The following is a 27,137-nucleotide window of genomic DNA, read 5'->3' as shown; positions in this document are numbered from 1 at the left end:
GATTATTTTTATTTAATATTTTTTTATTTTACATATCAATCCCAGTTCCCTCTCCCTCCCCTCCTGCCATTCCCTCCACAGATCCCTCCATCCCATCCCCCATCCACTCCCCAGGGAGGGTGAGACCTTCCATGATGGAATCATCAAAGTCTTCCAAGTCATTTGGGGTAGGGCCTAGGCCCTCCCCAGTTTCTCTAGGCTTAGGGAGTATCCCTCCATTGGGAATGGGTTCCTGAAGTTCTTGGAGAATTTTAAATAAAAATGTTGTAGTAATTATAGGAATATCAGCCTTTACTACCATAAACAATATTCTTGATCTTTTCTCCATATAGGCTAAAATTAAAAGTGAAAATTTAAACTGGGTAGTGGTGGCATGTGGCTTTAATTTCAAGATTTGGTAGGCAGAGGTTTGTGGCTTTCTTGAGTTTGTGGCCAGTATAATGTATAAAGTTAGTTTAGGACAGCCAGGGATACCCATAGAAAGCCTGAGTTGAAAAACTAAAAACAACAACAACAACAACAAAAAAGTCAATTAAAATTGAAAAAAAGGAAGTAAAAATTTAATACACTTTTTATATGCAGCAAGGCAATTAGGTCTAAATGTGTTGACAGCTGTCAAAAAAAGCCCTGATACAGAGAGTTTTCAAGTGACTCCATTAAACAAACTCCAACTATGAATATAGACAGTTCCAATGATAAGAATTACTAAAAATCATATGCATAATGCATATGTATATAGTAACGATTAATAAAAAATAGAGGCTGTGAATCTGAAAGAGAGCATAGAGGGTCCATACTTAGCCATTGATCCACTTCCTCAGTTCAATATTGGTTCAATTTAAATATATGAAAATATGACCAAAAACTATAAAACCAACATGGTTATATATTTTTCAAATGTAAAATTTTAAAATCATAAGAATGAAAATTGAATCATATATATATATATGAAATATATTTATTTATTTCACTGAAAAACTTATCTCTGCTTTAAAAAATATAAAGAAATTTAAAACATGATTTGTTAATGGACATTTAATTTATTCAAAAATGAAACACAATAACACAACTGTATGCTAAAGCTTAGAATCACTGAGAAAAATATCTTACATTCATCATTTTGTTGACTGTGTCTTTGACATCCTTATTTCTCAGACTGTAGATCAGGGGGTTTAGCATGGGGATCACCACTGTGTAAAACACAGAGGCCACTTTGACAGTGTGCCTGGTGTTCTTGGAACTGGGCACACAGTAGAGAAATAGAATGGTACCGTGGAAGATGGTGATGGCTGTCATGTGGGAAGCACAGGTGGAGAAGACCTTGCGGTGCCCACTAGATGAATGCATTTTCAGGGCAGTGACAATAATGAACAAATATGATGTGAGAATGATAAATAGTGTGCCTACCTCATTGAAGGTGGCAACTATAAAAAGGAGTAGCTGGCTGATATGAGAATCAGAGCAAGAGAGGGCTATTAGGGAGGACAATTCGCAGAAAAAGTGATTGATGGTGTTGAAACCTCGGAAATATAATTTTAATGCAGAACAGGTAAGTGTCAAGGAGCACACTACACCCCATGCATATGACCCCAGCACCAGTAAGGCACAGAGCCTCTGGGACATGACAACCGTGTAAAGCAAAGGGTTGCAGACAGCAACAAAGCGGTCATAGGCCATCACAGCAAACAGAATCAGCTCAGTGACAACAAATGTACAGAAGAAAAAGAATTGGATTATGCACCCTAAAAATGAAATGGTTCTGTCTTCTATAACTAGGTTCACCAGCATTTTGGGAGTGATGATGGAAGAATAGCAGAAATCTGCAAAGGAGAGGTGGCTGAGGAAGAAGTACATGGGAGTATGCAGTTTCGGGTTAATCTTGATAATCACAATCATTCCCAGGTTCCCTACCACACTGAAGCTGTAGATTGCCAGAAACAGCAAAAAGAGTGGAACCCGCAGTTCTGGATAATCTGAGAAACCCAAGAGGGTGAATGTGACCTTGGAAGTTAGATTTATGTCTGATAGAAACATGATTCCTTCTGGTGAAGTCTGAAAATTGAATTTGGGAATAAGACAGGAAGACAGGTTCACACATGAAGCATGCCTAGCAAGCTGTCTGTATGCCTAAAAATGAAACAAAATACATCCCTTTTTGTGATTTTGAAAGGTTGAAGCATCAAGGAAGGATAAATAGAGATTCAGAAATTAAAATATTAGTGCATGATGAATGAGTACATGGTTCTAATCACATTCCTAAGTATGATTTAAAATCATTATTGTTCAATATAATAATTAAGAAACATACATAAAAATATGATCAGCATTCAAATTCTTACTGACATTTCAAGTTCTTTCTCCTAAACATCAGCCAAATGAAATAATTTACTAAATTGTCCTGGAATTCTCCATGAAACAAAGATGTTTAGAAAACATCACCCATAAGAGCTACTTTATAGTAAGATTTTTGGATGTTGTGTTCTCATAAAATCTCCCATGTCAATTGTAATCACAGTAAAATTTATATTATTTGTACTAATAAGTGTCGCAATGATTGTTTCTGCTCTTAATGTAAAGTTGTGTTATCTTTCATGCTGCCTTTTATTGCTGATGAGCAAAGTGAAACTTATCAAAACTGTTTTAATAGGAAAAAGTTTGTAAGTCCATTAAGGTCTTTCTTTCATTGTCAATCAAATGGTATTTTGCATTACAGAAATATTTCAATTTGTGAAATGATGAAGTTCAATTTGCACAATTTTCTCAATTGTTTTAATTGTCTTTTAGATTATCTTTACTTGCTATATTTAATTTATAAATTATGGAAAAGTGTTCAATGATTGTGATAATGGCTTCAAAGATATTCTGAATATCTATACTGAGCTAAACACAGAGATTGGAAGGAAGGGAATTCCCTTGTAAAAGCTCACAAACAATGACAATGGTGTGTCTTTTCTACACATTTCTTTCTTTCCCTACAAATCACCTAGAATATTCGTTAAATGCCTCCACGTCTGTGAGGAAAATGTAAAGATCTGTTAAAGTCTGTGTTTTTTTTTTCTAGAATGTACACTTTATATATTTTGATTCAATAATTTAAATGTCTACCTGAACTATAAATTATTGTAAATTGTCACATACATAAATATATATATATATATATATATATATATATATATATATATTTGTGACAACATTCATGCCTGTCTTTCTCTGAATACATGCATATAACTGAATGAGGTCCTTTCAATAAAACTTTTAACAGAGTAGACTTCTGGTTTCTGGATGTCCAGATTCAAATGGCTTTAATGGCTCAAAAATTCGAAAATAATTTTCTCATAAAGTAATGATAAAAAGCCATCTTGTATTCTACATAAGTCACATGAAAAATATTACCAATATTTTCTAAGACCTGAAGACAAACCTGTTGATGGTAAATGCAGTCCCTTCCTGCCTCTGTAGAGAAAGCTTATATGAAGGAGATGTTAATTCTATTATTATGCCTACTGTTGATCCCCCTGGCATTATGCTCAAGAAATAATTGACTGTCGTATTCTCTTGGGACTTCAGGATAAACAATTAAACTTAAATACTCTTTTATGATATAATTGCTTTTGCATAGAAAATGTGAAGGAAAGCTGCAGTTCTTTGGAAGAGTCTCCTGTCTTTTCAGAGATTAACTGTGACCTTATTATACTTACAAAAGTAGAGAAATGATTGTGTTTTACCTCAGATCTACTGGCCATTTGGCTACATATGTACTAAAGTTATTAAAGAAAAATATTTCTTCATATTTGTTAAGTATAATAGGAGTACACATTCATCAGATAATTTGTTCTCCTAGTCCCTAAAGAAATATGGATAGAATATATATATATATATATATATATATATATATATTTATATTTATATATATATTTACAACAAAAATATTGCTAGTCTAGTTAAATTCACGAAGATTCTTCTGGAACCTGTGTCTAAGGTGTGCAGAATAAGGGCAACAAAAATACAAAAATATCCTATATTGTTTTGATGCAGAGTATTTTCAAGTGTTCAAGTGTCCACAAAACCTCTCAATGGAGGTTGCTCTCTGTCCTGAAGAACCATGAAGATAACAGAGACAAGCAATGTTAACACAGAGAGTACTAAGGACTGAAGAAGTAAATTGCTTATGAAGTTAATAATCAAGGTGAAAATACAAATTTTTGATTTCTTAATTTTAATCCAACTTATATTATAACATTATATAGATACTTGGATAAATGTTTTACTTTAACAAGTACACTTAAGGTGAAATTGCTATAAATCATCCTGGGTTGTAGAAGTGAAACATGAATCAAGACTGCTCAAAGGTACATAGGTTAGATAGTTATAAAGAGAACAAAAGGAATATTTTATTAGGTCAAGTATATATGCAAAAAACTAACAGATGGGAGATGCACTTAAGGTGAAGTGGATGTTTCACTATCACTGGATTTAAGATATAGTATGAAGAAGTCAGTGATAACTCATGAATACAGGTAATGATAAAATAAGCCAATGATAATTAAGCTCAACACAGTCAAACACAAAGGCAAATAATACAAAGGATTATAAACTAAGATGGACCCATAGCTCCTTGAGTTATGACATGTAATTAATATTTCCTGGATTCTTGTGAATAAATATTATTCTTACATTTAGTTTTTCCAAATATATACTAAATGAAGCTCTAAAAATAATACAGTGATATAGCCAGGCAGTGGTGGATCACACCTTTAATCTCACCAGTAGGGAGACAGAGGCAGGTGGATATCTGTGAGGTCAAAACCAGTGTAGTTTAAGAAAGAATTCCAGGACTACCTCCAAAGGTACAGAGTAACTCTGTAATATCAAAGAGTAAAGGAAACATCAAAATGCCTAATGTGTATCCGATATATACTAGCGTATAAACTCCAGATAATTGTATATAAGCTACTTCACAAAGTTTTATTATTCATTGTGAAGTATCAGATGTTAATTTGCATTTATTTATTCATATTATTATTTTATTTTACATGTCGATCCCAGTTCCCTATCCCTCCCTCCATCTCTCCCTCCCTCCCTCTTACCCTCTCTCCCCCCTCACATGCACCCTGACCACCCTCCCCTCCCATCCTCCCACCCCCATTCCACATGGCCATCCAGGTGGGGTCATGTAAATCTGTCAAGTCATTTGAAGTAGGGACTAGGACTTCTCTCCTGTGTCTAGGTTAAGGGAGTATTCAATTTTTAAATGGATTATATATCCCACAAATTATGCTGTAATAAAGATTTGTAATAATGAAACATGGTACTTGTAGCATATTATAACTTGTATCAGTTTAAAATACTACAAAATAAAGAACAACACATAAATACAACCTTTGAAAACCCTCATTTCTACTTTTACAGATAACTCAAAAATATATGTCCATACTGAGTCATTAATAATTATCCTTGTGTAATAGCTAATTTTCTTTGCTCCATATTTAGCTCATTTGATTGCCAATACATGGGTCTTTACATACAATGCTCCTTAAATTTTCTTAAGAAAAAAATTCTAGGAAAGAATTCCTTTTAGAGTGCAATACTTTTTTGAGAGCCTCTTTCACATCCTTATTCCTCAGACTATATATCAGGGGGTTCAGCATGGGAATGACCACAGTATAGAATACTGTAGTTACTTTATCAACATCTAGACTATTTCCAGAATTGGGCTGACAATAAATAAAAAGGATTGTTCCATGGAAGACAATGATGACTGTGAGATGAGAGGCACAGGTGGAAAAGGCTTTGCGTCTCCCCTCTGCTGAATTCATCTTCAGGATGGTGATAAGAATAAACAAATAGGAGACAAAGATGATCACAATGGTGAGGATCTCATTGAAATTGACAATGATGAACAGAAATAACTCATTCTCAGTAACATCAGAGCAAGCAAGACTTAAGAGAGGAGGCAGATCACAAAAGAAGTGGTTAATCACATTTGACTTGAATGATGGGATGTCAAGGGCTAAGCAAAGGTGAATCATGGAACAAAGTGATCCATAGAGGTAACAGCCAGACACTAGTACTGTACGAAGCTTTGGGGACATGATGACCATGTACAGTAGTGGGTTACAAATGGCCACGAAGCGGTCATAGGCCATCACAGCTAGCAAAAATACCTCAGTGACTGCAAAAGCACAAAATAGATAAAATTGTACCATGCAGCCCATGTAAGAAATAACTTTTTCCTCATTAATGATGTTAGTGAACACCTTTGGCACAATGGTGGAGGAGTAGCAGAAATCCACAAAGGACAGGTGACTGAGGAAAAAGTACATAGGAGTGTGAAGTTGAAAGCTGACCTGAATCAGTGCAGTCATGCCCAGGTTTGCTATGACTGTCACTCCATAAATGAGAACAAACACCAGGAAGAGAAAGAATGCCAGCTCAGGGACATCAGAAAAACCAAGAAGAATGAACTCTGCTCTAGTGGTGCAGTTTACCTCACTCATGACTGCAACATGGCAGTTTTGGAAAAGCCTTGTGTTATTTCTTGGAAGAGAAAAAGACAGAATATAAGAAAGTTATGTTAACTACAGAAAAAAATAGAGAATTAATATCAAGAACATATGTTTGGAGTACAAGCAAAAGAGAAGTATGAAAATTTAAAAATATTGGGTAGTTCAGATTCATACAAAAAATACATCTTAGCAAATCCTTTTTACACAATTTATTACTACCCAGGATCATCCAAAATACAGTTAAGCAGATATCTGAGAATGGGGGTATGATTTTGTCTAAAATATGTTCAGTGCTATAATATAACATATTATGCAGACTTACTCTCATCACTGAGATCTGACCTTGGTGTTGGTGGTATATTTTGACTATGTCATATACACAGATATACTACTTTCACTCTCTCTAATAGTTTGAAATTTGAAGCAAAATTACCTACAATTTCATCTCAAATTAATGCCTTGAAATTTTAATAATAACAAAAATTAACAGTAATTTTAAATAACTAAATGGTAATTCCAAAATAACTCTATTCTCAAATAATATTACATGATTGACTACAATTCAGACACATGAGCCAAATGTTTTTCATGAAATGATTTTAAAAAATGTACTCAAATGTATTTTGATAATTCCAAAATAACTCTATTCTCAAGCAAAATTACTTGATTCACTACAACCAAGCTCTATAATACTCAGACACATGAGTCATGAGTCAAATGACACATATTTGACATGAGTCACATGTTTTTGAGAAAATTAATTTTAAAACTGTACTAAAAATCTTATTATGACAACAGATAAAATTGAAAAGTTTAATTATTCTAAAGATTTTTAACCTCACTCTTTCATCAATTATAACAACATTTAAGTTATTTGAAATCATTTATGAAATTATATTAGAGTATTTACAGGATATGATACAAAAATCTGTCAAAGGAAGAATTGTTAATTATGATTCAGCAGTACATTTAAGTTGAAAAACTAGCACATACTTCATAAATGATATCTTACACATGATTAATTCTAGAAGTGTTATAACATGCAAGGACATAAATGTAGGCATATTAATAACATAGGTTTATGTTATATATAGTATATAATATGTGATGTCATATAGATATCCTAAATTATAATTACCTACATAGAAAAGAAGTAAATAGCTAATTCTCCAGTTTTCTTAAGTAATTTGTAGGGAAAAGAAGCTGACTCAAAGCAGTGGAAATATATGTAGTGAAGTTAAATCTCTTTCCCACAGTGGAGGTTACTTTATTCTCTGAATTTCTGAAATAGAACAAATGAGAAATATGCACATTTATTTTTTTTTGGTACTACAAAGTAAACTGACAAACAAAACAAGAAGAGTATGGCATTTTTCTCCATCTTGAACTAACTTCAACTAACTTCAAAGAAATAGAAAACTATTAAGGTCATGTTGTCTTTATTTCTTTGTCAATTAAGAAGAGGAAAGAGAGAAAGATGGAGGGAGGGAGAGACAGAGAAAGAGAGGGAGAGAGGGAGAAAAGGAGAGAAAGAGTAATTGAGAGGAGAGAGAGAAAGAGAGAGAGAGAGAGAGAGAGAGAGAGAGAGAGAGAGAGAGAGAGTAGGAGAAGCCTGGTGTGGTGTTGCACATCTTTAACCCCAGGTGGATCTCTATAAATTCAAAGCAGGCATTGTCTACAAAGCAAGTCCAGGGCAGCTAGAGGTACAGAGAAAAACCTTATCTCAAAAACTAAAATAAAAAAAATAAAAATAAAAAAGAAAGGAATGAAGGAATTAACAAAGGCAGAAAGGAAGGAAAGATACTAACAAACATAGTAACTGGACAAAGAAAAGCCTACAAGGCCTCAACCCTACATAATGAACCATAGGCAGCTGAGTAAAGCTGAAGCAGGAAAGGTATTCTTGCCCAGGGAAGTGGTCAGGAATTGGTTGTATGATGCTAAATAATCAGCCCTGAAAGCATACATGTAAATAACTCTATATGAATTAGATAGGTTATATTTAGGAATATATATATATATATATATATATATATATATATATGTGTGTGTGTGTGTGTGTGTGTGTGTGTGTGTGTGTGTGTGTGTGTGTACTCAATAACAATTTGTGAAAGTAGAGGCTATAGATGGAGATCTGGGAGAAGTATATGAAAGGGCATGTAAGGAAAAATATAACTAAAATATAGTTCCCCCCAAAAAAGCAAATATAATTAAAAAATATTCATTAAATATGTTTCTTAGTGACAAAAAGAAGAAAAACAATAGAAAAAGAAAGGCAATGAAAAACTATTAGGAAAAATTTCTCTATAAGTTTGGAAAATTGAGAAAAAAGGTGTGCAATGTTTTCTGCTAGTAACACTTTTTGATAAATTAAAATTAAATTGAGCACAAAATACTTGTCTTTGTTTCCAATGAAACAAAGTTCACACAACATAATTGCACAAGTAGTTTATAGAGACAATTCAACACTATGATCAGCACTTTCTATGACAAAAATAAGCTCATCCTTTGCCATAAGTTATAGCTTTCATGAAGTAAGTTGGTAGAATCAAGTAGAGAGTAACACACACACACACACCCAGCACAGAGAGAGAGAGAGAAAGAAAGAGGCAGAGATAGAGAGACAAACAGATAAAAGTCTACATCACATTTCTGTAGTCTGAAATTATTCATGCTTAAAATGCTTGATATCAGAAGAATCTATTCTAATTTATCATAGACTGTCTCTCCATAAAACATCAAGCAAATGTTCCCTGACAATTGTAAAGTTGAAGTGTTCTCAGGTGCAATCTGTATTAGAAGACAGAAAAGTTATATAGATTTTTTTAAATGAATTTACTCAATAAACTGTGTCTATTCCCAAGTTTGGGTAAGTAGAGCCCTGTGTTTGTGAACAAACCTGAGACATTTCTCACCAGCACTGGAGATTTTAAACAGCTCTCATAAGCAAAGAGTTTCTTTTATAAATTAAGCTCCAGGGAAATTGATCCCTTATGTAAAACAAAATTAAATGTCTCTGCCATCAGAGAGGTAATAAAGTTGAACTAAAGATGTATGTCCTGGAAGACTCAAAAACGTCCTCTGTGGAGCATTATCAGAAATCTATTTATAAATCACCCAGTTTTAGAGAGCTATTGCACAGCAATGGCAATAAAGTTAACATAATGTAAAGTGTACATGAAAAATATGTCATTTGATCTAAATATTGCCAATATAAAAGAAAATACCATTCCTTTATCCAGAGATGTTTCCAAATAAAGGGTTAAAGTCATAATGATCTGTGTCTAAGTTCATTAAACCTATCAATGAGCCCCTAACAGCTTGATAAGATAGAAGTTTCCATTTGAAGGATTTGTAATGAAATCTCAGAAGCCACAGAAACCCTTATAAAGACACTTGCTGGGACACTTGAGAAATACCCACAGTTAGGTTTGGTTTACCTATTGTCTGAGTACTTCTCTCTGCCAAGATTTTCTTTAAATCTGTGCGGAAACTTTTACTAAATAAATTCCAACTCTGCCTCATACTGACACATTAGACAATTCTTTGCTGCAGGGAAGTCAAGACTTCCAGCATTATCTGAGAGATTTCAGAAAAAAATTTCTCAGGCACTACAGAGAGCAGTGGGACTTTTGGTTTTTGCCCCACTGCTGTTGCTAAATATCAAATGAGCTCAGTGTTGCCTCCATAAAAAGAAACTTGCCTAGGATGCTGAATAGGTAGATTGCACTGACTTGATATACGTATGCAATCAAAACATCAGAATTTTGCACAAATATGTGTAATTACAATGTGTATATCAAACAAAAACTAGCTGCCAGATAATAGCATAAAGTATATAAAGTGATCATTCCTGGATACATGTACATGCAAGCAACATTAAATGTGAGCAATAGGTAATATATGTGTGTATGTGTGTGTGTGTGTGTGTGTGTGTGTGCAAGAAAGAGAGCATTGTGTATACACACACACACACACACCATTAAAAAGTAATAGAAAAAGCATAAGAAAAGATTGTTGTAACAGATGTATAGATTGATAATGTTGCAGTTCTTATATATGAAGTTTTCAAAATGTAGACAAGTTTTAAAAATAAATGCCAATACCCTAATTTGAGAAAGTACCATGTAACACCAAGCATATATTCTATCTAGATAGATCATGAGGTATAGGCACCAGAAATCTGTTCTCAACAATTTGAGTTTGATTCCAGACTCTCACAAAGTGCAAGTGCAAGGAAACTCCTAGAATTTTGCTGTGACCTTCACTTATGTACAGTGCTACCTACACGCACATACACAAACATACTAGCTTATGTATGTGCAAACACACAGAGACAGAGATAAATGTATGTGCAGATATGCACAAATAAATAATGGGAAACAATTTAAAAATCAAAACACACTGTATCTCGGACTTTATGGATGATTTTGGATGCTGACATTCTTGTGTTAACTGTGAGAACTATCATTCAGTTTGCATTCTCATAAAGTGTTCTTTTATCTTATTAGAAAACATTTTAACTCACAGCTGGGACCACTTTCTATTGAGGAGAACTGGCTAATAATAATACACACACACTTAGATTTTCCTGAAGTGTTCCTCTGTTTTTAAAATGTCAATCTAGGCCTCTATGCTGTAATTTTCTGTGCATTTCTAAGTGGACGTAATGTCTTCTCAAGATGTCCATGTACAAAAAGCCATGTTGCCAGGTGCTGCATACCTTTAATCCCAGCACTTGGGAGGCACAGGCAGGTGGATCTCTGTGAGTTCTGGACCAGCTTGGTCTACAGAGGTAGTTCCAGGACAGGCTACAAAGCAATACAAAGAAACTCTGTCTTAGGAAAACAAACAAACAAACAAACAAACAAACAAAAATCCATATCAAACAAAGTAAATTTTGACACAAAAGCATTCTAAAAAAACATCTTTAAGAGACTTTTAAGAAGTCTGTCAAGCCATTATATGGTGAATTATGTCCAGATATTAATGCTGTGGGTGATAACAAGGGATGGCTTGAAGGGTCAGCTTTGTTGTTCTAAGGAATGTTTTAAACATTAAACTCAATATAATGCCATGGATGCTACCAATTATCTTTAAAATATTCATTTGATGATTACCTCATAAATATCAATTTAAAATTTATGAGATCAAGAAAGAGAAACAATAATTTGAATCATGTATACAAAAAACATGTAAATTTTAGGAGAAACTTGAAATATGTATACATAGAAATATGTATATAATACATTTTAAAAATATATATCAAATATACAATTAAAAGGCATTATCAAATTATGTCATCTTATCATTTTATTCATAGGTGAATCTTGAATCTTTTTTTTTTTAGTTTTTCGAGCGAGACAGGTTTCCCTGTGGCTTTAGAGTCTGTCCTGAAACTCGCTGTGTACACCAGGCTGGCCTTGAACTCACAGTAATCTGTCTGCTTCTGCCACCTGGGTGCTGGGACTAAAGGCAAGTGCCACCAACACCCATCTATGAACTGTTTTAAAATCATATTGCAATCATTATTCAAAATAATTAACATCCTGTGGAAATAAGATCATAATTCTTGCATAGAAGACTCTTTTAATTCTTTTTAAATTTATCTCCGTCTCTAAATATCTGGTTGATACAGGATTAACTATCATCTCATATTAGTCAAGATAAGTTGATTTTTAAAACCTAAAATTTGTTATAGAAAAAAAATGTTTATAGTTTCCTGACTTTGAATGCATTATTTTATGCCACCACACAAAATAATAAATGTTAACTGATATGTTCATTTGAAAACTTTAAGTTGAGTTTTTTTTGTCTTCCTTTCACCTCCTACCAGGTTCTAATCCTGCTTTGTATTTTATGAGCTCACCAGGATCATTTGACTCATAGAGTCTCATTTTGGTTAAGACAACTCAGGAAAAGATAAGGTAAAGTAATTTATGGAATTGTGGGCAATGCAGTAGCTTTTTCATATATTTTTTTCTGTATAGATGTTCTTTGTCTCTATCATAGAATGATGTAAGCATCTCCTCACACATGGGTTATGACCTGTAACCACACAAAGAATAAACTTAGAGCAATGTCAGAGAAATAACTTTTATGCTGTTTGCTCAGATATAAAGAAAAAGAGCAATGCACTCTTATTGGAGTAAAACAGGTAAAAGGTCTCTCCTGCATTCTGCACTTGTAGCCACTTAGATGCTGACTGGATTTTATTTGGTCTGCTGAGAAAGATGTCAGTTCATTCATTGGGCTCAGGTGGTGTTTGCAAAAGCCTGTAAAGTGTGTTCCCCTGCTACCAGATCAAGGAAGATTAAATTAATGACAGTTTTTAAATCAATATTTATAGTAGCAGTAATTACAAAAGTAACATATGAAACCAACTTAGATGTTCAACAGCAGAAAAATGGATAAAGACTATGTATTGTATACAGTAGAATTCATGTAAAAGTTAGGCCATTTGAAAAAATAATACTCAGGTAATCACATTAAGAGAATTAGGTCAGTCTCAGAAATATAAACTGCAAGTTTTCTAGCATGTCATTGCTCGTGTTCATGTAGATACTCACACAAACGTCAAAAGTAAATGAAAAAGGATTAATTGCAAAATAAAATCAGAGTCTTGACACCAACATGACTTCACTGAACTCTAACCCACTGCTTTTATAACAGCATAGATACAAGGAGACAGGCTTCTATCAACAACTGAATACACTTTACAAATTGAAGTAAATCCTAAGGTATAATACAAAAGTGTTAAGGTTATAGATAGAACTGAAAATGAATTAGGCTGAGAAACAAGGAAGTCTGGGAAATGAAAAATTTTGCAACATTATCAAAGATGAGTGAGATGAACAATGGACTATGGAGGATGGAAAGATACTTTCTTCAGTTTCAAACCCACTGATGATCCAGTGGATAGTCTCAAACCCATAATCACATCGATGGCCCTAACTGACCTTCAGGAGTCAAAAAACTAACAACAAGAACAAAAAACATTTCATGAACATGGAAAAGAGACATACAGTAAGAAGTGTGTTAAGGGCAAAGGAACTCATAGAGAATGGATTGGCAGTAACTATAAAGTAATATATACAGTTATACAATCATTAAAGTACAACTTTAATAATATAAAACTATACATATATAATATATTGTAAATATTCTAATATATATTCTAATATATATATATATATATACACACACACACACACACAAATCATGGAAGGAGGTGATGTCAAATATTTCATCAGTAACAATGTCAGGGTGAGCACTGAATTAGGTGATAAATAAGGGAAGAGACATCTCACTAATTATGTCTACAATGATATTTCTCAATAGACATAATGAAAAAGAAGGTGGAAGCATTTATTGTATAGGAATTCAGACTTTTTTTATGCATACCTTATACTGTATAAAAGGGATGTTGAGGTGGTCCAGCAGTGATGAGGGCTCTCTGATCTTTTAGATGTCATAAGTACTATTCTGAGGATACACAATAGGTGTCTGAGAAGACCCAAGACTCTTTTGTCCTCTCTGAATACTGCACATCACACACAGATTCAAATGTATAAATATGATTGAAAAATATAATTTGCATTATTCAATATTACTAAAATATTTTTATTAGAGGACTGAATATTTTCCAATAGCCTAAAATCAATGGATTGTGTAGCATCAAATAAAGTAGCAAATATAAATTAGCGAATATAAAGTAAGCAATAAGCATAGATTAGCAAAAAAAACCAAAAAACAAAAAACTGTGAACAAAAATTCCATGCTATTTTTACTCTGTGAAGACAGGTTTTTAGTTTTGTTTAATGAATTATAGACATGCTATTTTAAAATAAATCATCATGTTCACTATACAGATATAATAATAATAGAACTTTTACAAAAGCCTTTTCTACCTGTGCCTCCCATCTCAAAACTATCATTGTCATTCATGAAACAACTTTTTATTTTGGGGATGATCTTGCACAAAATGAAACATACTTGCATTGGTACAGTATAACTCAAAGTTAACTGATTTAAGTAAAGTGGAAAAATCATTTTTAAATTGTGGAATCTTTTAAATGCTATTCCTGTAAATTTAAGACACACACACACACACACACACACACACAGAGAGAGAGAGAGAGAGAGTGCCACTCGGAACCACTCTGTGCTTTACTACTCTTCCCAGCCCAAATTTGTTAATCTGTTAACCCTCTACCAGGATCTACCTTGGAAATCTACACACTGGCAATGCAATGTTCATTATGAATGTATCTTAGAGTTCAAAACTTTCCTGAGAGCATCTTTCACATCTTTGTTTCTGAGGCTGTAAATCAAGGGGTTCAGCATGGGAATCACTACAGTGTAGAACACTGTGGCCACCTTGTCAGCATCACCATTGTTTTCTGATGTGGAAGAACAATAAATAGAAAGAATTGTTCCATGGAAGACAATGATGGCTGTAAGGTGGGAAGCACATGTAGAGAAGGCTTTGCGCCTCCCTTCCACAGAGCGCATTCTCAGGATTGTGATGAGGATAAACAAGTATGAGGTGAAGATGATCACAATGCTCATGCTCTCATTGAAGGTGGCTACAACAAAGACCAGAACCTTATTAACAGTGATGTCAGAGCAAGCAAGATTTAAAAGAGGAGGTAAATCACAGAAGAAGTGGTTGATCACATTTGAACTAAATGACGGGATCTCAAGGGCTAAGCACAAGTGAATCAAAGAACACACTGATGCACACAGATAGCAGATAGACACCATCACCATGCAGACCTTTGGGGTTATGATGACCATGTACAGAAGTGGGTTACAAATGGCCACAAAGCGATCATAAGCCATCGTAGCCAGTAGAAAGACTTCAGTGACCACACATGTGCAAAACAAATAGAATTGGACCATGCAGGCAAGGAATGATATGGTTTTGTCCTTATTGAAGATGTTAGCCAACATTTTAGGCACAATAATGGAGGAGAAGCAGAAGTCCACAAACGACAGGTGGCTAAGGAAAAAGTACATGGGGGTGTGAAGTTGAGAGCTGACCTGAATTAGAGCAGTCATGCCCAGGTTGGCCAAGACAGTGACCCCATAAATGAGAAGAAACATCAAGGAGAGCACAACACTAGATTCAGGGACATCAGAAAATCCAAGAAGAATGAACTGTGTCACAGGGGTACAGTTTCCTTCAATCATAAGTTCCATTTAAAAGATGATAGAGAAATGATGCCCACTGTACTTTACTTCATGATTTGAAGTGTAGTTTGACCCTCCTAAAAACAGATTCTGGATGAAGGATTTTAGTAAGTATCTGCAAAGATAAAGAAAATATTCATCTGAATTTAGCTTTGACTAAGCTCTTGATAATAAAAGTGCTTAAAGTTCATAGTTTAATTCAGAAATCACAGCAAAATTAAAACATGTACATCATACATAATGGTTCTATTATAATTGTAATCTTGATCTTAAATTAAAAATAAGCATTAAGTATTATTTAATTTACTCCCCGATCTCAAAAATTCATATTCTATTCACCTGGAAGACTCACCAATGTTCTAAATATTAAGACACTGGGTAATGACTTTTAATTTTGAGAGAACCTCTACTATCTATAGAGAAATTTATATGGCTGATTTTCTCCTAAGGTGTTTTAAAATGAAAGAATGGGGTTAATTTCTACATTGTCATTTGCTCCAATGAAACAGTCACCCTGATCTAGCTAATTTTAGAATTTAATTCCAGCCATGGTACAGAGAATAATACTATGAGTTCTACCTTCCATTATCTGTGCATTGCTCTTTAGCATATTGCTTTGAGTTTCCCAAGACATAGAAAATAGGGTCAATATTGTACTCTTTAATTGCAGGCTTTGCTTTTTACTTTCAACATAGTAAAATTTATTGTATTTATAATTTAATATATAACTTATAACCAGATTCTAATGCATATTACAGAAAGTAATTATAAAGATGTTTTGGACATTTAAGAATTGGAATTAAAAAAATAGAGAGAGTCACAAATTTGTTTTCTTGCCCTGCCCCTAGATAGAAACATCCTTGAAGCAAAAGTCAGGTATTTGTGGGGGAAAGAATGTAGAGAACACCACAAACAAGCTCTTCTCAATTTGTTTCCTGATTTAAAAGACTTGAGGACATATTTATTATTATATCTCATTTTCAAAACATATCATTGTTCTTCTTTGAAGAGGTTCATTCAAATTTTGGAATTAAATATTAAAAATGCTTCCCATTACCATGGCTAATGATGAAAAATGCTTTTGCTTGTTGCCTCCCAAACACTGCTTCTTTATTAGAATGGAATATCTTATCTCAAAAGTGAAATAAATTCTGTCTTCTATTTCAGGCATGGTTCATATGTCTATGTTCCTATATGAATAATACCGAGGTATATTTATTGATACTCCCAGTATGGAGCTGACTTTGAGGACAGTCTCTATATAGCCTCTGCCAAAAGGAATGTGTAAAGTTAGTATGAGTGGAAAAGAAATTAAATGACAAAGAAGCAGTTCCACTTACATTTGTTCACATAGTTTCCCTCTCAGACCAGTAGCTGTACTATCTTTCTACATATTACACTGGAAGCCTTTACCAAGGAATGAACACATTCTCCTGCTTGCATTTTCATAGCATGATATATAACAATTTATACATTATAATCAAAGCATAAAAGAAAAATAACAAAGGTTTACAGTTATGTAAACTCCATATATTACAACTTTTGTATATATGAGTGGAATAATATTATCCCATAGAAAAAAGGGCAAACTTTGAGCTCTCAGAAACTATCATTTTAGTGTATTCCACCACATTATAATATATTTATGAAGATCCAAACAACTGACCTACATGTGAAACAAACATTCCATGCCATCCTCTGCTCCTGGTGAGGTCACTACAGAAAATGCTACAGTCTTTATTTGTGAGTGTGGATCCCCAAAGCCTATAATCTTAAGCTTCTGAAAACAAGCACCAATCTCTGTGGGATATCACTGTGACAACTGGAAAATTGCTCCCACTTGAGATTCAATTATTAGTGTAATGAGATATATAATAGGGAGATTAATCCGTGTGATTCAGTGTATCATAAGATAACATAATTTAATTCATATTCTTGAAGAACAATCTATGCTATGGTTGAGTATTACCTGTTTGGAATATGTGAATAGGTGGCATAAGAGATGCTTTTCTTGTTTCAACAGCCCCCTGAAGATACAAGAAAGGATAAGAACTCACCACTGAGTTTCTGCAAAGAATAGAGAGATAAGTGATGACTATTGTTAAGTCCTCCATTAATAATACCCTTAGAATAGCTATTGTCAGAATCCAAGTGTATAAAACTGAATGAGGTCAACATTTCTACATCACTTTAAAGATGAGGTGGTTGAAAATTAGGCAGGTGAAACCTACCCTCAGCTAAAAACATGTGATATCTGTTGGAAGAAACTGTATTAGTCGTTTTGGTTTGTAATACCATGTGACAATGGAAAGATCTCAGCTGCTGAAGTGATACTGGGAGAGTAGCTTTTGTGTGCTTTGATTGAGATTAGGACACTGGCCATCCTCTTGTCCCACATCTGTTCCTTTCCTAAATATGCAAGTTTGGCTTCAAAACTGTGTGCTCAAAGCAGTATGTAAAACATAGTTGCAGTAAAGTGTCCACAAATTGTATGGGTTAAATTAGAATAAAATAGTTTCCAATTCTCTCTCTCTCTCTCTCATATATATATATATATATATATATATATATATTCCTCAAACTAATATGAGAATTTAAATTTCAAAAAAAATTCAGTGTCTTTATTCTCTGTATCATTATATATGTTTCCTCTCATTCTTGAAGCACTCTGTGTACATTTTACATCTGTGTATATTTTGTCTTTGTGTATATTTTATATCTATAAACCACTTGACTGAGAAATTCAAGACAAAGTGCTTAAAGCTAGCTAACCAAGTATATTCCATGGAGCCTGACTTTTTCTGTTATATCAAGACAATTCTAATCAGTTTTTTGTTTCTCTTTAGTTTTTGTGTGTTCATTTTATTTGAAAAAATCATATTGTAATTATTGTAGTATTATGTTGAAATCTGATGTTATGTAGTTAATAGGCAAATAGTACACTTCCAATTGTTTTTAGTTGCCATTAGAAATAATAGCACACTATATATGCCTCTTGAAGGACAGAGTCGTACAATAGCAAAATGAAAGAGCAGCTATGAAGGGTAGCCCTGGGACCTATGATGTACATCACCCTAGCAGATGCCTCACATAAGAGATTTTGGAGTCTCCACAGAACTTAGACCTAAAAATATGAGAAATACTTTAGGACTTGTCTCATTGTTTTAGAAATAACTGGGTATTTCTTTACAAGTCTTACTCCTATCCATTATATAAACCTGCCTCTTTATTATGTTTTTTTTTTGTGTGTGTGGATATTCTTATGATAGTGTGTACATTTTATAGTAGACATCAATTTAATTAATAATGAGAATGGAATATTTGGATCTGTTCTTTTCTCCTCTTTATGATTTCTTAATTACTAATCCCTTATTTTTTGTAATTGTATAGGTTGGCCACAAATCATGAACCAGTTTGGATACTTTGTTAACTATATTATATAGTTGTAGTCCTCTATTCATTATTCTTGGGAATTTACTTACCATCTTTACTTTTGAAATTACTCCCACAAGCTACACTACCTTTCCTTTTATGCCTTATCTGTGGCACTTTCATAGGCTCCTTTTATCTTTTATTTTGGAGTCTTTTAATGAGCATACAAAGTAGTTGGTTTTATCATTTTTTTCCATGACTATGTCTTCTCTACTGATTTAACCTTCTGTCATGGCTCCCTTCCTTTCAGCAATAGCCCTCCTTTCACTTTTGTGTAGTGTGTACTCCATTATCCTCATTTGATTCTAGCCCTGCCTACTTAAAATTTCTTTATCCTATCGTATAGCATTTTCTTTTTAGTTTCATGAAATGCAAGCCAATATATATATATATATATATATATATATATATATATATATATATATGCACAATATAAATACTAAAATCTAGGACTTGTATGTGAGACAGAAAAAGAATGTTTTTATTGATGACTCTGATTAATTTCCTTAATATGATCTTCAGTTGTATCTATCTTTCTACAAAGATCATAATTCTTTATGTCCATAACGAACATGATTCTTTATGACAATGAAGTTTCATTCTTTATATGCCACATGTCACTTATTTGGTCATCAGTTAATTGACATCTGCACTGACTTTTGCTTTTGTTGAGAGCAGTGTAGCAATATACATGCATGTATCAGAGTCTCTATTGTATGATCAAGTACTTTGGATAGTTTACTAGACATTGTGGGGTGGTAGGGTACTGGGAGAAGTTATCAGAATGAAAACTATTGTCAAGATGTGTTGTAATTGAGAAATATCTATTTTAAATTTCATAAAAAGTGAGTTGAAACTATGGCATTTAAGAATACTATTGAGAGGGTTTTTCTGTTTCTTCTTTTAAAAATGATTTTCCATTCTAACTGAATTATTTTTTTCTTGTTTTTCTTCCTCCACACTACTTTTTTGGGTTTCTGTACTATTTATCTGGTTAATGAGAGTTAAGATATTGTGTTGATATGTATCCTGTGCTTACTGTGAACTCATAATGTAGAGCAGTTTGGCCTCAGACATGTTCTGATTGCCCATATATTCCCAAAGCAAATAAGATCTAAGTATAATAATTAGACTCTGAAACTCATTTCTTTGGTTGTTAACTGAATTACTAGCAAATTATTAGCAATTATGAAGCAGGTAGATAACTTGATAGATTTTTTTTGTATAAAAATACATGTCCATCTTTACTCCAAATATGATAAAATTAAGCCTATATTGTTTCATTTAATTTCCTGGGCAAGGTAATTAAACAGGTATTCATTAAGAGATGGTAGTAAAGGCAGACAAAAGTAATGACATCACTCAACTCAAGTTTAATGAATTTACTGAATTTACTTAGAGGACCATGGCTGTGGAATGAACCCAAAACCACTCACATCACTGTAAAGCTCTACTATACAGGATGGAGCTTCACTGAAGTCTCTGTAGACATGGAGGCTTCAGCATGGAAATCAGCAGTGTGTAAAATGCAGATATCAATTCAATTGTGAACCCAGAGTCTTTAGAGTTAGACCCACAAAAGAAGTATAAACTGGCACCATGGATGATGGTGATCTAGATATTTGCTCTTGGTACTAATGAAGAAAGTTGTCAGTCAGAGTATCCCTTCTCCCTAGCAATTAATTGTTGCTGCTTGTATAATCTTGGAGAAACTTCTGCCTATTCCTGTTTTCTGTTTCACCATGTTCCACCAAAAGGTAATGTATTTATGCAGATCCCACCAACCAACCCATGAAAAAGCATTCCATGCCACTCTCTGCTCCTGGTGATGTTAACACAGACAATGCTACAGTCTTTATTTGTGAATGTGGATCCCCAAAGCCTTTAATCTTAAGCTTCTGAAAATAAGGACCAATCTCTGTAGGATATCATTTTGATAGCAAGGAAATTACCCCCACTTGAGATTCAATTATTAGTATAATGTGATATAAAAATGGAGAGATTAATATGTGATTTAGTGTATCATAAGATGGTATACTATAATTCAAATTTCTTGATGAACAATGTATGCTACTAACTGGTATTGCCTCTGTGTAAAATGTGAATACATGGAATAGAAGATAATTGTTTTATTTCAACAGTGTCCTAGAGATACAATAAAGGGTAAGAAGTCAACACTGAGTTTTCCCAAAGAACAGAGAGAGAAGTGATGAATATTGCTGAGTTCTCACTACACACCAAGTAATACATGTAGGATAATTATTGTCATATTCCAAGTTATTAAATTGATTTTGAAACTGTGTGATCAAAGCAGTCTGAACATTTATAGATGCATTAAAATGTCCACAATTAGAATCAAATAGTTTCCCAATTTCAATAGTCTATGTATAATTGTCTAAAACTAATATGAGAATTTTTAAATTTTGTATAGGTTTTCAGTGTCCTTCATGCTCTGTGTCCTGATACATCTTTTCTCTTATTCTTTAAGCTCTCAATGTTTCCTTTGTTTATTTACATCTGTTTAAACAACTCAACTGAGAAAATCAAGAGTAATTGCTCAAAGCCTAACTACTTGAAGTTTTCTCACAGAGTTAGATTGTTTTATTTATTTATTTTTCATCAAGACAATTCTAATCAGTACCTCTCTTCTTTACTTTTGTATTTGTATGTGCATTTTATACAATGTAATCACATTTTATGCAATTTTATCTTGGGGATTAAAATATTGATATCAGTTGTTATGTAGTTTCTGGAAATATAGTACCCTCCCATTTGTTTTTAGTTGTTATTAGAAATACTACACACTACATATGCCTTTAAAGACAGAGTTCTACAATAACAAAATGGAAACAGCACCTATGGAGGGTAGCTCTGGAGCTATGATGTACATCTTCTTAGCAGATACTTCATATAAGAGATTTTTGGAGTTCCCACTTAACTTAAACCTAAAAACATGAGAAATACTATAGGACTTGTCTTATCATTTTAAAAATACTTATTTCTTTATAAGTATTACTTATAAACATCATATAAACCTGCTTCATTATTATATTCTTGTTTTGGGTTTCTTTTTGATAGTGTATATTTTTTTGAGTAGACATAGATGTGATTAATAATTAGAACTAAATATTTTGGTGCTGGTCTTCCCTCTTCTTTATGATCTACATTACTAATCTATTATGTTTGTTAATGTATAAGTTGGCCACAAGAAGTTAACCAGTTTTGGTACATTGTTAACTATATTCTTTAGTATATTCATCTATTTATAATTCCTGGGAATTTAATTAAATCTTTTTTTAAGTCTTGGATTTACTCCTATATGCTACACTAACATTCCTTTCATGTCTTATCTGTGGCAATTTCATAGGCTCTTTTTTGTCTTTTATTTTATACTCCGTTAGTAAGCATACAAAGTAGTTTTCTTTGTCATTTTTTTTTACATAAGTATGTTTTCTCTACTCTTTTCATTTCTTTAACTTTCTTTTGTGTACTATGGTCTATAGACTGGTTCCCTTCTTTTCAGCAATTCTCCACCTTTCATTTGCATGTAGTGGATACTCCATTCTCCTCATTTGATTCTAGCCCTGCCTACTTAAGCTTCCTTTATTCTGATATATAGTCTTTTTTTAGTTTCATGAAATTTAAATCAATATGTATGAATAAGTAAAAATATAGAAATCCAGATAATGCATATGTGAGAGAAAATTCCAATTTTTATTCACTCTGATGCATTTTATTAATATAATCTTCAGTTCTATCTTACTACAAAGAAAATTATTTGATTGTTTATGAAGGGTGAAATTTCATTCTCTTTATGTGCCACATGTCATATATGTGGTCATCAGTTTGTTGGATCTACACCATCTTGCTTTGGTTGAGAGTAGTACAACAATAAACATGCATGTATAATTGCCTCTGTTGTAGGACCAAGTTCTTTGGTTATTTTTCTAGACATTGTGAGGGGTATTTGGACAAATGGATTGATGAAACACTATTGTCAAGATGCTTTGCATATGAGAAGAATTTAATTTTTTTAAAAAAATCAAGTTGAATCTCTTGCATTTAAGAATACTAATCAGAGGGGTTTTCTATTTCCTCTTTTTAAAAATCATTTTCTATTCTGATTGGGTTAAGTTTTGTTTTGTTTTCTTACTTTCCACCACTACTACTACTATGTTGAGTTTTTAGATTATTTACCTGGTTGTAGACATAATTAAGATATTGTCTTGATAGGTATACCATGCTTACTATGAACTCATAATGTAGAGCAGGTTGGTACCAAACATGTTCTTATTGCACAGATATTCCCAAAGCAAATAGCACATCAGTATGAAAATGAGCCTGTGAAACCCATATCATTGATTTTTCATTGAATTATTAGCAATTATGAAGAAGAAAGGCACCTTGATAGATTTTTTTTTTTTTGTATAAAATACGACCACTTTTACGATAACTATGATAAAACTAAACCTATATTGTTTCATTTCGTTTCCTGGAAAAGGTGAGTAACATGTATTCATTGCAGAGATGGCAGTAAGGGAAAACAAAAGTAATGACACAATTTAACTCAAGTTTAGTGACTTCATTGCGATTACTTAGAGGACCATGTTTGAGGAATGACTCAAGATACTAATGTCACTGTAAAGCTCAACAGTGTGTGAGGGGAGCATCATTGTTGACTCTCTAGATATGGAGGTTTCAGCATGGGGATCACTAGTATGTAAAAGAGCCCACTTTGATTGTGAACCTGGAGTTCTTAGAGTTAGTAACACAAAAGTAGAATAAAATGGTACTATGGAACATGGTATATGAGACATTTGCTCTCGACACTAATTGAATAAAGTTTGGTCCATCAGAAAATCCCTTCTCCCCAGCAATTAATTGTTGTTGCTTGTATAATCTTGGCAAAACATCTTTTGCTTTCTGTTTCCTGAACTTTCTTTTTTATTTATTTAATTATGTTTTATTTTACATGTTGATCAGAGTTCCCTCTCACTCCCTCACTCCCTCCCTTTCTCCCTCTATCCCTTACTCCCTTTTACCCTCTCTCTGTCCTCACATGCACCCTGACAACTCTCCCCTACCATCCCACCACCCCAATTACACATGTAGGGTAAAGCCATCCAGGTGGAGTAATGTACATCTGTCAAGTTATTTTTGAAGTAGGGACTAGGACTTCTCACCTCTCTCTAGGTTAAGGCAATATCCCTCCATGGGGGATGTGTCCACAAGTCCTTTGGTGCACCAGGATTATATCCTGGTTCCACTGTCTGAGGTCCCTTAAATTGCTCAATCCTTCTTGCTAAGACCCATATTCAGGAGGGCCTAAGTCAGTCCCATGCTGGATTCCCAGCTATCATTCTGGGGGCACGTTAACTCCTCCTTGTTCAGGTCAGCTGTCTCTATGTGTTTCTGCAACCAGGTCTTGTCCTCTCCCTCTGCATCTGGATTATAGTTCAACTCAGTGTTTAGGTATGGGTGTTTGCTTCTGTTTCCAACAGGTACTAGATGAGGACTCCATGATGGTGGATAAGTTAGTTGTTGATCTCACTGTCTGGGAAGAATATTTATGGTAGCCTTTCCACTGTTGCTCAAATTGTTTGTTGGCGGCAGTCTTGTAGGTCTCTAGACTTTTCTTTAGGTTCAGTTTTCTCTTCAAACCAATAATGGCTCCCTCTTTTATGTTCTCTCTCTCTTTCTCTCTCTCTCTCTCTCTCTCTCTCTCTCTGTCACTCTCTCTCTGTCTCTCCTGTCTTCTATTCCTCCCCTGACTCAATCTTCCTAGTCACAAATGCTTTCCTCTCCTCCCCTTCTATTTCTCCTGCTTCACTCTCCATTTACTGCCCCCTACTTCCCATGTGCTCTGGCGGGGGGACTTGTCCCTTCCCCCTTCTGTGAGGGACTTTATATGAATCTCTTAGAATACAACTTGTATCCTAGTTCCTCTGGTAGTGTGAATTATAGGCTGGTGATCCTTTGCTCTAGGTCCAAAATCCATATATGAACGAGTACATACCATATTCCTCTTTTTGGGACTGGGTTACCTCATTCAGGATGGTTTCTTCAAGTGCCATCCACTTGCCTGCGAATTTCAAGATTCCATTATTTCTATCACTATCAAGATCACATAAAACTTGATATGGGATGTCAGAATTCTTTAATACATTAAATTACTTTAAATTTTGGTTCAATATCACTTGAAATCCTTTAAAATATACTGAGAACAAGATATTCAAATGACAATTATTGCTGAGTCCATGTACACACATAATCAATAACATATCAATAAGGTCACATTGCCATCCAAAACAGTTTTTGATTCTTGATACAATAACAATACTCTTGTATGCCTGATTTATAGCTCTTTTTTTCTGTTAAGTAAAATCCATTACTCAATGAAATTAATATAAAAGGATATATTTTATGAGATTAATTTATAATTATACATATTTTTGTGAAAGTACCCTCCTATCTTTCCTTAGTCAATTACAACATTCATTTCTTTAAAAATATCTCTGGAAGTTATTATTTTTTGCATCATGGAATAGTCACATTCATTCTTGCCATACTATTAAATGTCCTTATTGTTAAAGGCAAGTACTATTTCTCATACTCACAATGATTTCTATTTTGTGTAACAATGAAAACATTGTTTTTAAAGATGTTCCAATGTAGTTCTTCTCTGCAGAGATGTAGCAGGGAAAGGAGTTAGAGGTACAGAATTCCTGACTAATATGCATTGATCAAGAAAGACCTCCTGAAGCAATGACCCAAGTGAGCCAGCATCTGAAACAGCTGAGAGGATGCAGCAGCATTGAAGACAACAACAACAATGATTTGGACAAGTTTCTATGTTTTCTAAGGCTCCCCAAGTGAGATATAACTGCTCCTGGCACACCAATTACTTCAGAGAGGAAGATGGACATTGAAGAAACTCATTATGGATTTTGCCTTTGACATGACAAGACTAGCTATTTTGGCAAAAAATTATTCTTGTCTGTAATGTTAGGCTGTATGCTGTATAAACTGGACATGAAGGACCCACAGGAAAGTGACTGCTGAACTTCCAAAACAAGATGGACAGTCAGTCCTAAAGGGTTCCTGCTTCATATAAGAGTCTGCCAGACATTCTGCAGGAAACAGAAAAATGACTGACAAACTGCCAAAACAGGTAGACAGTTTAAAATTTCATGCTTTGCTAAGAAATCTGCCAGACACACTATGGCCTATGAGCTGAAGATGGATGCCCCAGCATTACAGAAGAACTCTGTCCAGATAATATATGTCTCTGTTAATTCTAGAGTCTATATACTATCCTTCTGTCATCTTTGATGGATTTGAAGACAAATAGTTATGGTTATAGTTTTCCTTAGTTAGGATTAAAGATAAGTTACATATAAGACTTTAGAATCACAAAGATAGGATAGATGATAAAATATTTTCTGTAATTCTTATTAATGTTAATGGACTAAATATTGTAATTATAGTTCTTGCTTAATAACTGTTTGTTATATGTAATTTTACTATGTTAAAGCTAAAACTCTTTTTTTCTTAGAAAAGAGGGGAGATGATGAGGGATGTTCTTTTGTATATATGTTTCATCTTATTGGCTGATAAATAAAACACTGATTGGCCAAGCAGGAATTTAGATAGGACTAGGAGACAAAGAGGATTCTGGAAAGTGTAGGCAGAGAAGAGTCCTCATGTGATCCCAGAAAGTGACATAGCTGGGCAGAATCAGAATATAAACAGGAACAAACAGGAAATCACTCTCTTCTCTGTGGAGATGTAGCAGGCAAAGGAGTTGCAGGTCTGGCATTCCAAGTAAACCAAGACCAAGTGGGAATATATAGATTAATTAAGCTAAATAGGAAACTCAAAACAATTGCCAACAGCTTTATAAAAAAAAAGTACCAATGTCCTAAATATCTGACAAGTATAGAAGATAGAATAATATTCAATGTATTTTATAAGTATTTATAGATGATAGACATGTCATGTATT

General features: G+C 33.7%; 3 protein-coding genes across 3 annotated transcripts; all 3 read right to left on the bottom strand.

The window, feature by feature from the left end:
• Positions 1-1,089: 1,089 nt before the first annotated feature.
• Positions 1,090-2,034, bottom strand: LOC127222014 (olfactory receptor 5D16). The gene has a single exon (XM_051183932.1). The coding sequence runs from the start codon at positions 2,032-2,034 to the stop codon at positions 1,090-1,092; it is 945 nt and encodes a 314-aa protein (XP_051039889.1).
• A 3,509-nt stretch (positions 2,035-5,543) lies between these two features.
• On the bottom strand, positions 5,544-6,497 carry LOC127221840 (olfactory receptor 5L1). Its single transcript, XM_051183824.1, has one exon. The coding sequence runs from the start codon at positions 6,495-6,497 to the stop codon at positions 5,544-5,546; it is 954 nt and encodes a 317-aa protein (XP_051039781.1).
• An 8,268-nt stretch (positions 6,498-14,765) lies between these two features.
• On the bottom strand, positions 14,766-15,701 carry LOC127222012 (olfactory receptor 5L1). The gene has a single exon (XM_051183931.1). It carries the CDS (start codon positions 15,699-15,701, stop codon positions 14,766-14,768), a length of 936 nt encoding a protein of 311 aa, XP_051039888.1.
• Positions 15,702-27,137: the final 11,436 nt, after the last annotated feature.

This window comes from Phodopus roborovskii, unplaced genomic scaffold, assembly GCF_943737965.1.
Source record: "Phodopus roborovskii unplaced genomic scaffold, PHOROB, whole genome shotgun sequence".
Lineage (NCBI taxonomy): Eukaryota > Metazoa > Chordata > Mammalia > Rodentia > Cricetidae > Phodopus > Phodopus roborovskii.
The sequence above is the reverse complement of the archived record's forward strand: the minus strand, read 5'-3'. Positions and strand labels throughout refer to the sequence as shown.

Bases quoted from the DNA above. Each gene is read 5' to 3' on its own strand.
- LOC127222014 (XM_051183932.1), bottom strand. From the start codon at position 2,034: ATGTTTCTATCAGACATAAATCTAACTTCCAAGGTCACATTCACCCTC.
- LOC127221840 (XM_051183824.1), bottom strand. From the start codon at position 6,497: ATGAGTGAGGTAAACTGCACCACTAGAGCAGAGTTCATTCTTCTTGGT.
- LOC127222012 (XM_051183931.1), bottom strand. From the start codon at position 15,701: ATGATTGAAGGAAACTGTACCCCTGTGACACAGTTCATTCTTCTTGGA.